At 40.5% G+C, this 14,849-nt stretch overlaps 1 protein-coding gene across 1 annotated transcript in view; it reads left to right on the top strand.

The window, feature by feature from the left end:
* The first annotated feature begins 4,242 nt into the window (after window positions 1-4,242).
* erbb3b (erb-b2 receptor tyrosine kinase 3b) overlaps window positions 4,243-14,849 on the top strand; it is a 30,677-nt gene continuing 20,070 nt past the window's right edge. Inside the window, exons 1-5 of the mRNA XM_080443644.1 lie at window positions 4,243-4,572; window positions 9,890-10,044; window positions 11,780-11,966; window positions 14,478-14,603; window positions 14,807-14,849. The exon at window positions 14,807-14,849 is cut by the window's right edge and continues 20 nt beyond it. Coding sequence (XP_080299770.1) covers window positions 4,452-4,572; window positions 9,890-10,044; window positions 11,780-11,966; window positions 14,478-14,603; window positions 14,807-14,849 — 632 coding nt within the window. The 5' untranslated portion in view covers window positions 4,243-4,451. The remainder of the gene's footprint in view (window positions 4,573-9,889; window positions 10,045-11,779; window positions 11,967-14,477; window positions 14,604-14,806) is intronic.

The following is a 14,849-nucleotide window of genomic DNA, read 5'->3' as shown; positions in this document are numbered from 1 at the left end:
ACAGATTCTTATTTTGTTTTTCACTTCTGTTATTATGAGTGTTCTTCAGTACTGTAGTACCACCTGGTATGGATGTCTGTCTGTAGCCTTAAAGTCACAACTGCTGCAGCAACTGAACATTTGTTCAAAGATTGTTGGACAACCACTTCAGAGGCTCTATACATCTACGTATAATGACAGTATGATAAGGTTGGCAAGGAATATCACTTCAAACACTAGCCATGCTTTGTATGGAGAATATAGGTTGCTGCCTTCAGGAAGGAGATACAGTGTTCCTACATACAATAAGGTCAAACTGAAGAGGGGTAGGCTGAGAGGTGGACATTGCTCTTGTCTTTGTATGTCTTTATGTATGTATTTTGTTTTGTTTTCTTGTGTCATGTCAAATGTGTGTACTGTTTATTGTTGCATACATGGCTGCTGGGTCGCAAGACAAATTTCAGTGTGAACTGACAATAAAGTATTATCGTATCGTATCGTGTCGTATCGTAAAAAAAACTAATTTGGCAGATGTTTTATACTTAAATTGGTAACAAAACTGTTTCCCATCATTATGCTGTTCTAAACGTGGGCGCATTGGGCGGTCACTGTGAAGCGCATATGGCATGAACAGTTGCTGTTCTTTTGGCACTCATAATCAACCTTTCCACAAAATCTTGCGATGGGCAGCCTACACACACACTTTCAAACTCACACCCTTGCCTTGACCTTCATGCTATATTTCAATCTGGAAAAAAACTGTAACTGCTACAGTAGGTGGCCATTTTGAAAAATGGCTGCCACGGCCACCAGGGTGCAAATTTGTGATGCCCCAATATCCAGTTTTGTTCCCAATACATCCATCAACACATCTGCCAAATTTGTTGCTTTTATCACAAAATGAACATGCAAAGTTATGAATTTCCCTCAAGATCAATAAAGGTCTACTTATCTACTACAGCTAGCTACTCTTATCAGCTATCTATCCAAAGGAGAATATGTAGGCTATCTGAACTGAAAAGCTATAGAATATGGCTTATGAAATTGTCTCACTGTTTGTAGATACGAGGACATTCGTCCCTTGGACAACATGAACATTTTATGTTTATCATCATTGCATTAACCCATTAAGACCTGAGGCCGATTCTTCTAAATCAGTAGTTCTCAAACTTTTTCATGCCATGGATTCCCAAAAGTATGTATATTTGGCCACTATATCAAAACCTAAAGTCCTGAGCTTTTTTTAATAGAATATCATGGTCCACAGTGTCAAAAGCTTTTTGCAGATCCAGCATAACCATGCATGGTTGGGCGCTCGTTTGGCGCAGGGGTAAAGTATACCTGCCCACCAGAGTCTAGGAGTTAGAATCCACCGTGGTCCGTGGTGCATCCAGCTTTGCAGAGCGTCTGTACGAAGCTTGGGGGAAGCGAGGTGGGGAGGGTCATATTTATCACTGCACGTACTATACGGGCTAGGGGGCACCTCGATGGGGAATGTTGAGCGGGAGGAGGCGCTAAGTCCTCCCAGTGGAGGCTCCTCAGTGGCAGGTGAGCCAGTCGGGTACAACAGACCAAAACGGGAAGAAAAATGGGTAAAATAATTGGCTACTATATGGATCAGTGGTTCTCAAAGTGGGGTCCCATGACCTCCAGGGGTCCTTGAGTGGGTTCCAGGGGGGTCTTCAGCTAAATTATTGATAGGAATCAAACGCTTAAAGGTCTGTAACTCTTACGGGTCCATCCGGTTCCATTTACGCTGTAGTTATGGGGGTCCGGGCCGTGGCCTATTGCATGCCAAACTGAGAGTCCTTGAAATGAAAAAGATTGAGAACCACTGATATAGGTGAGCATTTCTGCACACTAAAAAACACTAGTTGACACCATAATGATGGATGCCAGATTCTGTTATAAAACCCAGAAGTAGTGGCAGTTGCTTCATGAGTGGGACAAAAGAACAATGCTCTTTCTGTTCCCTGTCCCGTTTCTGTCTCCTTTTAACCAGACATGTCATTCGTTACTCTGTTTACACTCTCCTTGATATTCTGTTAAGAGATGTGTGAACAACAATGACAGAGGAATATAAGCTGAACGACAGATATGGTTCTTAAAGTTAAAATGTTTCTAGACAGCAGTATGTATTCCTGCACCTGCAGAATGGCTGGGCCTTGTCTTGTCTACACTCCAACACACTAGGTGGCAGCAATCTATTATGTTGGATGCCCACCAGATTAATGGACTGTTTTGTACTATTCTTCTAATGGAAAAATAATTCACTGCTGGCACTGGCAGGTTTTACTTTTGGAGGTTTGTTGTTGGCCTGTTGCTGGATTTTTCAGAGGAAGACTAGATAGATTCAGACCTAATTCAATTAACAAACATAAACAAATGTATCATGATCATTTGTTTAATAATCAGGATAATAGTCACTTGTGTAATTACATCATTAAATCATTACAGGGTCTTATTTAAAACAATCAGGAAAAGTCTGAAAACACAAAAGTGTGATAACAGAGTAGGCTAGAAGCAACATCTGGTCTCAACAAAATGATGAATTTTAGTAACATCTCCTCATTTGTACATTCACATGTCCCTTTTCATGTGTATAACTACAGGCCTACGCGTAGGAATGCTTATTGCTCTGTGGCCATTTTGTCGAATTAAGCATGTTCTTGTTTGGGATCAGAAGTCACTTGACCAATTGACAATGTGTCCATTGTGACGGGCTGCCCCAAACGCATCAAAGAAGTGATTAACCAGTTGACAGGGCTGGGGGACAATACTGCTCTTTAGAGGGGAACAGTGCAGCCACTCAGAGCCCTGCGAATGACTGGCAGCCAGTAGCTCTGCTTCCACATGCAGCAGCAAACAACCAAAATAACTGCACATAGATAAAGACTTTCTGCGTGAACAAGTGGAAATCGCGTCTCTGATGCCCTGAAACATGAGGCAGACGAGCATCATGTGAACCATTGCTAGTCTCTGATAGTGGTTCTCAAACTTTTTCATTTCAAGGACCCCCAGATGGTATGCATTATTAGGCCATGGATGTACCTCCATAACTCTGAGAGTGCACAAATGGAGCCAAATGGGCCCGCAAGGGTCCATTTGGTTCCATTTGTGCGCTCTGAGAGTTACAGACCTGCCAGGGTACATTTGGTTCCTCCTAACTATCAATCATTTAGCTGGGGACCCCCTGGAACTTCCTCAAGGACTCCTGGGGGTCCCCAGACCCACTTTTAGAACCACTGTGATAATGCAGAAAGAGGTAGCCTATAAAGAAGAGTAGCATTGTAATGTTTATTTATATTGATTGATTGATTGATAGATATTTGTATTGACAATTTGTATCTGTCAAAATAATTCAACAAAAGAAGTTTATTAAATGTGCACCATTTGGCAAAATACTGTAACTTGGACTACAACCTGTCAATAGTAGATTTTCATGGTTTTTATAGGCCTAGTTGTTATGTATTTTTGTTTCATTGTGATAATTTGAGTGATTGTCTTTTATTTGCTATAAAAGCGAAGAAAACCTAATCATTAACATCCAACAGTTGTCTTTTTATTTGTTGTAGTCTGACTCCCAGTTAAATGAACAAAATACTGTATATAAAATACTGTAAATACTGTATCAATGAGGGTTCATGGTCTAATGTAACTTTTTCAGCTGAGACCCAAAAGATATTATTTGGTGTCTCCCTGCATGGGACCCAAACTTACCAAAGAATGTATCCATTATTAATTAACCACTTAAGCAATGTTTAGTAATGAAAATAGCTCACATCTCAAGTTCTAAGCTTGTAGATCTGCTATTTTCACTATTTCTTAGGGTTTTATGATTCATGGATATTTGTATTTTATTTTTTGAAAAAATCTGGAATTATTTAGATTTTTCCCCTCTTTTAGTATTTTTTTAAGAATTTAGAAAATCTTTTGACATAATAAAGTTTTTTTTTTCTTTTTTTTTTCAAAAGAGACCCATAAAATGGGTCTGCGACCCAAAAATGGGCCCCGTCCCTCTGTTTGGGAAACACTGGTCTAACAATGCATATCAAACTATGAGGTCCTTGGACAAAAAGAATGACAAGAATCACGGATCTACAGCAACATCTACTAAGCAGAAAGAAGAGGGACGATCTTTGATTGGTAAATTAATTGGACTCCTCCTGACCAATCAGCAGTGGCCGCCTGGGAGCAGCGCTCAGCGTCAAAGACTGAAGACTGTCTGCCACTTGTTATGTTGTTCAGATCAGACTGACGCTCCCTCCTCTTAAACCTCTAGAGGAAACATTTGACGCGTTAATCTTCGCTTTAGCTCCGGATATTGTGGTTTCTTTTTCTTTTTTTCTTTTTTTGAGAGCCCTGGGAATATAACATTTACACACTTGATTTGACGAGAGAGACGCTAATTTATTCTCAAAACCAAGTTCAGAGAGAGTTCTGAACTATCCATAATTATAGATCATGATAATATGCCTCTGACAGCTAGAATGGGCATCAACATCAACATGGACCCTTGGAGAAGAATGCCCTTGTTGTGTGTGTTGTTTGTCTGCTGCCACCTGAAGACCATCTCGTCTCAGACCCATGAGGGTAGGTGATTCATAGAGTGCTTCTATGCGACCATCATTTTATGATCTTGTAATGTAAACAACTTATGAGCTATAGCTCTTCGTGCTGTTATCCATACAAATCACCAAATGATTTAATGCTTTGTGTTGAAATACTTAAGTAAAAGTATCAATACTGCAATACAGTAAAAGTACAAAAGTATTAAAGTACCAAAAGTAGTAAGTACTCATTATACAGAATGTCCAATTTCAAGTTTTCAAATGTATACAAATCTTTTGAAAATAGATCTACAAGCTGGCCGAAATGTATATAGGGCTGAAGTGGTTAATGTATGTTTTGTAATAATAATAAAAAAATCTACAAAGAAACTAGTAACTAAAGCTTTCAAATAAGTGTAGTGGAGTAAAAGTATAATATGTGTCTCTGAGATGTAGTGGAGTAGAAGTAAAAGTACATAAAATAACAGTAAAATACCTCAAAATTGTACTTAAGTACAATACTTGAGTAAATGTACTTAGTTACTTTACACAACTGGTTTTCATTCATGTCTTCTTCACGTTAGTCACCATCACTCTATCTCTCTCTCTTTCACGCTCGCTCGCTCACTCACTCACTCTCACACACACACACACACACACACACACACACACACACACACACACACACACACACACACACACACACACACACACACACACACACACACACACACACCTGTAATACTCTGGTGCAGGTGACTTATCAATCAGACAAATAAAACTTTTTATTGCTCTTTTCCTGTAGCACCTAGGTGTGTCACGTTGCCAGTCACTCTGCTCACTCACCTCACCTGTTCATTGTTGACCTTACAGTCTCAGTACAGTCCAAAGTGCCATTATGTGGTTAGTTTTTCATTTTATTGAATGACGACAGTGAGCCAGTTACTGCAGGCTGTTGTCATTTCTAATTTGTTATGGATTACACAAGCACTTCAGTGTATTTGCGTTGTGTATACGCTGAAATTGATCGTAAAGCCTTAATACCCAGGTTGGATGACATGGCATTTAAAAACCTGTGGAAGCCATTATGTATGTGCGTGTGTGCATGTGTGTGTTCCATTTGTGAATAGCTGCTTTTTAATTGGCCGTAGCTACATTCTTCTTTTGGGGGTCTGTTTTTATCTTGCTTCTTGGCAGTCCACACCCATCTGTGTGTTTACCGAGGGCTTTTGAGCCTGAATCACTGTGTTCTCTCCCAGATAAGCGGCATTGTAAGTTCCCTTACAACTTCCACTCCTCGTCAGAGCCAATATTTGCTTAGGAACAACATGCGTAAATGAATGAGTGGACTAAGATATGGATTACATACTATGTACAGTGTATGTAGGTTGTGTGTGTGTGTGTGTGTGTGTGTGTGTGTGTGTGTGTGTGTGTGTGTGTGTGTGTGTGTGTGTGTGTGTGTGTGTGTGTGTGTGTGTGTGTGTGTGTGTGTGTGTGTGTGTGTGTGTGTGTGTGTGTGTGTGTGTGTGTGTGTGAGAGCTCTTTTATCTTTAAAGCGTCCTCCCTGCCAGCATACAGCACTCTATATGACAGTGATCTGCACTGCTTTTGTTTACCTGAGTGAAGGATGTAAGGGTTCAAATATCAAGTGAAGTTGTTCAACTTTATGATTTGCAAAGGCGATTGTGTCACTTTTTTATGAATAGGGTTGGAGTTTCGATGGTCACATACAGTATTGGCAACTCTTCAATGTAGGCGAATTATTTAAATTTGATAAGTACTCAGTCAGACAAATCTACTTCAAATCAAATCTTCAATCTCCAAATCAAAAGTCTGCTCTACATGCTTTAACGTTGAAATTGAATTACTTTCTGTTGTTCTAGAACACTGAAAGATTATTGTCACCAAGTGCACAGAGAAATAGTATTCTATTGTCCACTAACTGACTGTTTACCCCAGATATTTGACAAGAGATTCAAAAGGATTCAGAATCAATAAGTGAATTGGCTTTTAGTTTAAAAGTTGATTAAAAACTCCTTTTGAACCCCTGCCCTAATGAGGAGAAACAACGTGTGCACTGACCACTGCAGGTGCACAAAGCGACTACACTGGGTATGTGCCACTGCCATGTTGTTCAATAAGAGATAGTATGTGTGTCTTCCGCTCACGATATTTCCCTTCCCGCTGCCAGAATGTACTTCTCACACATGTCCCATTGTTCCTTATGATCTCAGCAGCATCGCAGACCCCATACCCCATACACACGCACACGCACACACGCACACACGCACACACACACACACACACACACACACACACACACACACACACACACACACACACACACACACACACACACACACACACACACACACACACACACACACACACACAGCAGCAGTGTCTGACACTGCATCACTGCTCACTCACTGGAACACTGTCCACATTTATAGTGCCATCACAATGCGGTACTTTGTCCTCATATTTCAGTTCTTCGGCCCCGGGCCTGCACTACTCCATGTAAAGGGGTTATGGCCTGCCTGCCCACCCCTGCTCTGCATCAAACGCAGCAGCAGTCACAACAACAGACACAACAGACGACACAGCCGAAAAATAGACGTGTAGACGTAGACCGTTATATACTTTGTTGACCGGTGTCCCCCAGGGGTCTATACAAAAAAGCTGAGGTAAAGCTCACGATGCGTCGCAACGCAAGGCGATGCATGCTTGTATAGATCAGCTATTTTGACAGAATGTTCGCCCCCAGAATATAGGGACACTAGGGTTCATGTTGCGTTGTGAGCTTGAACGTTGTTTTTATTTATTTATGGAAATTATTTTATTTTTACATTTTGTTTATGAAATACTTTTGAAAAATGTTGGAATAGTTTTTAATTGATGAGAAGTTGTGATTCTTTTGTTTCAACTTTTAAAAATCTTTTGAAATAATATAAATATTATATTTTTTTATGTAGGAAACGAAAAAAGGAGGACATTTACTCGCGACCCATAAAAATGGGTCCATAAGAACATGGCTCCCGGCCCACTGTTTGGGAAAAAGTGTTTACCGGAAGCGGGGAGGGTGATATTTGTCACCGCACATACGGCACCTGTCAATGGGGAGTGTTGGGCGGGGCTCGGGAGGACTAGGACGGAGGTGCTATGTTCTCCCGGTGGGGGCTCCTCTACGGCAGGTGAGCCTGTAGAACACAACAGCAGTGACAACACACAGAATTGTGTGTGGGGAGGAATCAAGTGGCATAATGACCAAATTGGGGAGATAAAGGGGTAAAAATTTGTTAAATAAAAATAAGATTTAGGGTATGTATGTAAGTATGTATGTGGTGGCTGGAAAGTAAGATGCTGAAAGTGCTATTTACACTCACACTAAAGTTGTTGTTGACACTGCACATGTCTTTATTGAAATGTATTGATTTTTTTTCTGGCACAGGATGCAATCCTCTACGCCAGACTCAACACAAAATATATATTTTTTTCAAAATTGCGACATTCACAATTCACAATATATTACCCTTCACGCAAACCTCGTTCATCAATCTCAAGTCAAGGACCCCCAAATTGATATGTAATTGGACCGCGGACCCCTATCTGAAAAAGTTTTGTGCCAGGGACCACCAGAAGAGAAGATTCATGTTAAAAAACAAAATAAAAATAATTCAACATTTTCCAAATATTTTCAATATTTTTCAAAAATAGCAGATATGTACAGCTTGTAGATCTGCTATTTTTGAATAGCCAACGTATAAATGGATAAAGTTAAAATGATTGTGATGCTGACCCCCTGGCACCACCCCAAGGATCCCTGGGGGTCCCCGGACACTTTGAGAACCACTGACCTGGACAGCGTTCCAGGCGACCTAAGACTCTTCTCCCTCCGGACTCTCAAGCTGTGGGATGCACCTGCACTTGTAGCCTGTGTGTAGATAATGTACAGTTAGATGTAGATGTGGATTGATGTACGTTGTTTACTTCTTCACAGATGCTCAGTATGTCGTTTAGATCAGTGGTTTTCAACTCTTTTCATATCAAGGTCCATTATTTATTCGGCATTTGAGCCACAGACCACCATTTGATGAGATTTAGACTCTCAGACCCAAGACTTAGAATATTTTGTCGTTGGATAAGATTTTGTCCTCAATTCCATGCTGTATTGATGTTGGTACCATAGGAGAGATAACAGGCAAATGTTGATCAAAATAACAATTAAGTAATGCAGATGTTTAACAATAATTTAACTGTTGAGAGTGTAAGGTTTCATTTTACACTCTCAAGAGTTAAAGATCTATAAGAATCCATTTGGTTTCCAACTCCATCATTTAGCTGGGGACCACCTGGAACCCCGCCAAGGACCACTGGTGGTCCCCGTACCACTGGTTGAGAACCACTGCTTTAGATTGATGCCAGGTTTGATGTCCACCACCTATCCTAGTAGTTACCTTGTAACACTTGTTTTCTTAGCACTCCCACTCCCACTTACCCTGGTGTTGGTTGCGAGGAACAATTTTGTTGTTGTTATTATGGTTGTTTAGCCTATATCTAACCTTTATTCTAGTACATTATGTTGTTCACCTTTTGTTATTCATCTCTGTGCCCTTTGTTTTGATATATGATATTTTGCATGTTTTAAGAGCCAAGGTGTCTCTCTTAGGCCTGATCGTTATTGTTTATGGTGCAGCTTGTCCTTGTATATGTCCTGCACCAACACCACCACCTTCTAATAAGTACCTCTGACTCCGTTTGTTTATCAATTAGGCCTACATAATTGATCCTAATTCCTTGACAGCACTCTATTTACTTTCCCACTTACCCTGTTAGTTAGTTGACAGAGGTTCATGCTGCTTATTCCAACCTTGTACTCTGTACTAAAGTGAAAATTCTGCCTAACTTTACTCTCCTAACACTGCTGCTTCATTGTGCCTTATTGCCTATGTCCTCAGCCTATCACAATGCTTGTTACATTCCAAAATCACTACATGCCTTAAAGTCATTTTAAGTCAACTTTTTGATTTTGGAATGTAAAGCATTCTGACAGGCTGAGGACATAGGCAATAAGGCAGGGTGAATGTAGCTCTGGTCCATAGCGTTAGAAGGAGTTCTAACGCTATGGACCAGAGTTAGTTCAACTAGATGACTTAGGCAGATAGTGATTTTTCTTTTCTTCTTTTCTGAAAACCTTAAAAAATATTACGTAGGCTAACGTATCTTTTTAACCCTGTGTGTGTGTGTGTGTGTGTGTGTGTGTGTGTGTGTGTGTGTGTGTGTGTGTGTGTGTGTGTGTGTGTGTGTGTGTGTGTGTGTGTGTGTGTGTGTGTGTGTGTGTGTGTGTGTGTGTGTCTCAGTGGTGTGCTCCGGTACCCAGAATGGCCTGAGCTTCACCGGCTCTCAGGTGCACCAGTACAACATGATCAAAGACCGCTACAACGGCTGTGAGATCGTCATGGGCAACCTGGAGATCACTCATATCGAGAAGAACTGGGACTTCTCCTTCCTCGGGGTAATGCTTTTACATGTGTATATGTTTACAGTACGCCTATATATGTTTCCTCTAGGGTCGTTTTAGAGCACTAGTTCCAGAGACTCTCTGGGTTCCTTTAGGGGGTTCTAAATGGACCCTTACAAGTCTGTAACTCTGACAGTATACAAATGTAACCAAATGAACCCTAACAGGTCCATTTGGTTCCATTTGTATACTGTCAGAGTTAAGGGGAGACCTTGAAATTTAGGTTTCTAAACATTGGTCTAGAGCACACTGGTTCTCAGTGTGGGTTCAGGGGACCCACAGGGGTCCTTGAGGTTGTCCCGGGGGTCCCCAGCAAAATGAGGAACAGTTTAAACACCCTAAACTGTTTTAAAACATGTTGGCAAATGTTTAAAAATCTACTCCCTGGCACAAAATCTTTTCAAATGGGGGTATTTGATAACCAGTGGTTTATAGTTATGTGAGGATGGAGAGGATCCACAGTCATTATTTTTGGTAATATCCAGAGAGATAACTCAAATTATATTATGACTGCCACGGCTGTCTCTTATTGAGAAAAACAGTGCTCACATAAGAGCTTGTATGAGAGTTGCATCAAAAGCAGGGCATAGTATTCGGTATGCTCTCTATTTTCCTGTAATGGGACATTCCTTTATGCTAGAAGCTTACAAGCCTATGCCAAGTCTTGCTGACTACACAGTGAAATCCAGAGTGTTAATTTAACTCAGTGGGCCCATGGCCATGAGGCTCTATTTTTATTACACTCTCAGGGGTAAATTAGTAAAAGTGGACCCTTTTGGGTCCATTTTTACACTCGGTTAAATTAATACTCTGGATTTTACTGTGTAGTCTTCTCTTTTGTTAAAGAGGAAAGTGCTGAAGACAACAAAAGGAAGAAGCACAGTCACAATTGTCACTTAAACTGAAAGAATACAAAGAAAGGGAAAGATAGTTTGAACATCACCACAGATCTTAATTCAAGATCTAATGGCTTTTTGTTTATAGCCTAATATTACAAGACGGTGCTGTGGTGTTTAGTTTAATTTAGAAAATGTACACAGTTTGGCATGGCCACTTCCACTTATGAATATTAAATCCTACTATAAATGCGTGAAATCTCTGTCCGTCTCTGTGGCCATCTGTCTGTCTGTCCATCTGTTGTTCACGTATCTCGAGTCTATGCCCATATATACTGTAGGCATACTGTATATGGTGATCTGGTTGTCCAGAACCGCTGGTCAAACTGCTATGCCCATACAGTATATGGACATGCCCATATATGCGACCCACCGACTTCAAACTCGCTGTGCATATCGGCAAGGACCCGAGGCGTGAAGTGCCAAGTAGAAAGTAGGTCGGATCGATAATATAAAATAGTGATAAATCCGCAAATCCCCATATATGGAGCATGTTGACTCCGTAAATGGGCATAAAAGGGACACAGACAGACAGATACAGAAATCTCCATATATAGACAGACAGACAGACAGACAGACGGGTACAACGAGTGGGGCATGTGTTTCCAACTTGCATCGTTCCCGACTTCTTACCTTGCATAATTTACTATTATTATTATTATTATTATTATTATTATCATTATCATTATTATTATTATTATTACTATTATTATTATTATTATTATTATTATTATTATTATTATTATTATTATTATTATTATTGTTATTATTGTTATTATTATTATTTCCTGGTCATATAGACTGTTAGTACATTGGTGATGCTTCCTCCCCAGACAATCCGTGAGGTGACAGGGTACATCCTCATCGCCATGAACAACTTCCATAAGTTCCCTCTGGACCAGCTACGGATCATCAGAGGGAACAACCTGTACGAAAAGCAATTTGCTCTGTCGGTTTTCTTCAACTACCCCAAGGATGGCTCCAATGGCCTGCGGTACCTGGGACTCACGAATCTGACAGGTTAGTAGGCAATGTCAGAAAAATAAAATAACGAGAAGGATAAGAGGAGGTGGCACACAAAGGGAAACAAAATAAGATACAGACCGGAACTTGTTTGAATTAATACTTTTTTTTGTTTACCAATCTGTATGGTAGAGTATGTTAATACAATATAATAGTTGCACATATGCAGTGCTCTTCTATTGAGACTTTTTTTTTTTTTTTTTTATCCGTTTACACACTATTGGATGAAGCAGCTTAAAATGCAATATCTTCCCTGCCCAAGTAGACGTTCCGTCTTAGCTGTCCACCGGTAGAAATGTTGTCTTCTGCGCAGGAGAACTGGATTTGAACACATTATTGATTAATGCTTTAAAAGTGAAATAATATAACCAGTGTTTACTTTATTTATTCATGTATACGTTTATTTGGAAGGGAGAGCACATATTAATGAACACCACGCATACAATGCCACGTAAATACACCAGATTTAGCAAGAATTTTAATTTCCATCCGTAGTCCCCATACAGAAAACAAGCAACATTACAAAGAAAAGTCCGCTTATAAACATTACTGAAAGGGTACAAACAGAAGAGAAAAAACAATGGTAAAAAAGGCCTAGTTTTTACCTAAAATACAAGACACTAAAGAAAACATTTTAGCCTATATTTAAACATTTTCACATGTTTGAGCTGGACCTTAAAAGATGTAAAGTATGGACAATTGTGCTTCCTTCAACTGAAAAGGAATTTTGCGCAAAGGCTGTGCGTCTAGACTGCACCTCACAATCCCCTCTGGTGACGGCCCTTGTACTGATGCCCGTGTCGGGCTTCCGTTTTATAAATTCCTCTTTAATTTTCATGTCAACCAAATTTGTCACCAAACAGATTAGAATAATATACAATTTCTATATAAACAATTCAGTTAGAAGTACAGGAGATACTAGATAATATTCCCCCCCCCTTGGTTATGTAGGGACAGATAAATAGGTGAGGTCCAAAGGGCTCTGTGAGATTCCTATCGGATGCAAGTAAAAAATTTGTGTATGTATGGCCAACTGCAATGAATGTGCCCAATCTTGTCCAAAACCACCACAAGAAAATGCTTGAGAGTGAGGTTTGTAAATGTGTTGTAGAACCTTCCCCCCCACACAGGAAGGTGTGAGGAAAGATCGATAACTAAAGTCTTACTCATAACTACAATGAAAACATGTCCATGAAGAATGACATATATTTGCGTAGGTATGTGGGTGGTATATGTGGGTATGATAATGGGTTGTTATCACTGTTGCCTCACAGCGAGAAGAGGTGGCCTTTCTGTGTGGGCTTTGTTTGTGTTAGGTTTCCACAGGGTGCTCCGGTTTCCTCCCACGTCAACAGACATGCATGCTGGGTACAGCACTCCTGCCAGTGCCCTTGACCAAGGTACTGGCATTACAGCTGGAGTTGGTCCCAGAGCGCTCCTTAGGTTGGGTTAAATGCAGAGGACAAAATGTCCCCACGGGGACAAATAAAGTCAAATCGAATCAAATCAAAGTATCACTCGAGTGTTTCCAGGAGAAGAGCAGGTTTTTCCAAAGTGCTGCACTGAGGCATGTTGGAGCTGTAGTTTAATGCCAGACTAGATTAACTTTGTCATGGCGCCAACCAACCCTGGGAACTGACTGTAATTCCCTGATATAATCAACACTCGTTTCCAGGGGCTTCGAGGCATTTGGAAAAGGCAGTACATTATATTTTATCAATAGGCTTGTCAGGACTCAGGTGGGTCTACCTGTTTTGTGTTCTGAGTCATGCGCTTCGTCACGGTGTCACCCTCCAACAGCTCCTTCCTCTGTTGCCTTCCCGTGTGTTACTCTTATTCACACAGGGTTCCATTCCAAGCATCTCTCCTGCATGCAAACGGTTTTCTTTTCTTTTTTCCTCTCTCCATTTCTGACCTGCGCACTTGGTATGAACGCCCACAAGTGTTGATTTCGTCGACTAAAACTATGACGAAAAATGTTCGTCAACTACCTTTTTTCACTGACGAAAACTAAATAAAAACGAAATAAAAACTAAGCTACGATGACTTAAACTAAGACTAAATATATTGACAATTTCGTCAACAAATAAAAACTAGACTAAAATGTTAGTGAGGGACTAGTGGAGAAGAGATCCAGTAGAACTAACTAACTAAGTCATTTTATGCTTGGTTGCGCTCTGGTGTTGCACTCTGAAAATAGCAGATCTACAAGCTCACAACGCGTCGCGCTGCGACGCGTTGTGAGCTTGTAGATCGGCTATTTTCAGCATGCAACCAAGTGTAAAATCAGCCATTACGACGCCATCAAGGCCTTTAGTCGACTAAACACTAACGCCCACCCGCGCTCCCTATAGTCGTGACAACCCCGCACACTAGCCAATTGGATTTGATCGTAACAACTGCAATAACCCGCAGCCAACAGACATTTCCTCTTTTTCTCTCCATCCCTTATATCATAGCACCCTCTCCTCCGCATTTTCACCCTTTCCTGCTCTCCTTTTTTCACAGAGATACTGGAGGGAGGAGTGCAGATTATCTACAACAAGTATCTGATCCACGGCCCTTGGATTGACTGGCATGATATAGTGAGCGATAGCAGTGCCGCCATTGATATACATAACAATGGAAAGATGGGTCAGTGTTAAGATATATATATATATATATATATACGTTTATATATATTTTAGCACAGATGATAATCTTAATGTATCTAACTGTCTGTGTGTTTAATAAGAGTTATCTCTCTCACTCTGTATCTCTGTATCTCTCTCTCTCTCTCTCTCTCTCTCTCTCTCTCTCTCTCTCTCTCTCTCTCTCTCTCTCTCTCTCTCTCACAGGCGATTGTCACCCATCCTGTAGTAAATACTGCTGGGGACCTAA

This window comes from Gymnoscopelus braueri, assembly GCF_963280865.1.
Source record: "Gymnoscopelus braueri genome assembly, chromosome: 12".
Lineage (NCBI taxonomy): Eukaryota > Metazoa > Chordata > Actinopteri > Myctophiformes > Myctophidae > Gymnoscopelus > Gymnoscopelus braueri.
The sequence above is the reverse complement of the archived record's forward strand: the minus strand, read 5'-3'. Positions and strand labels throughout refer to the sequence as shown.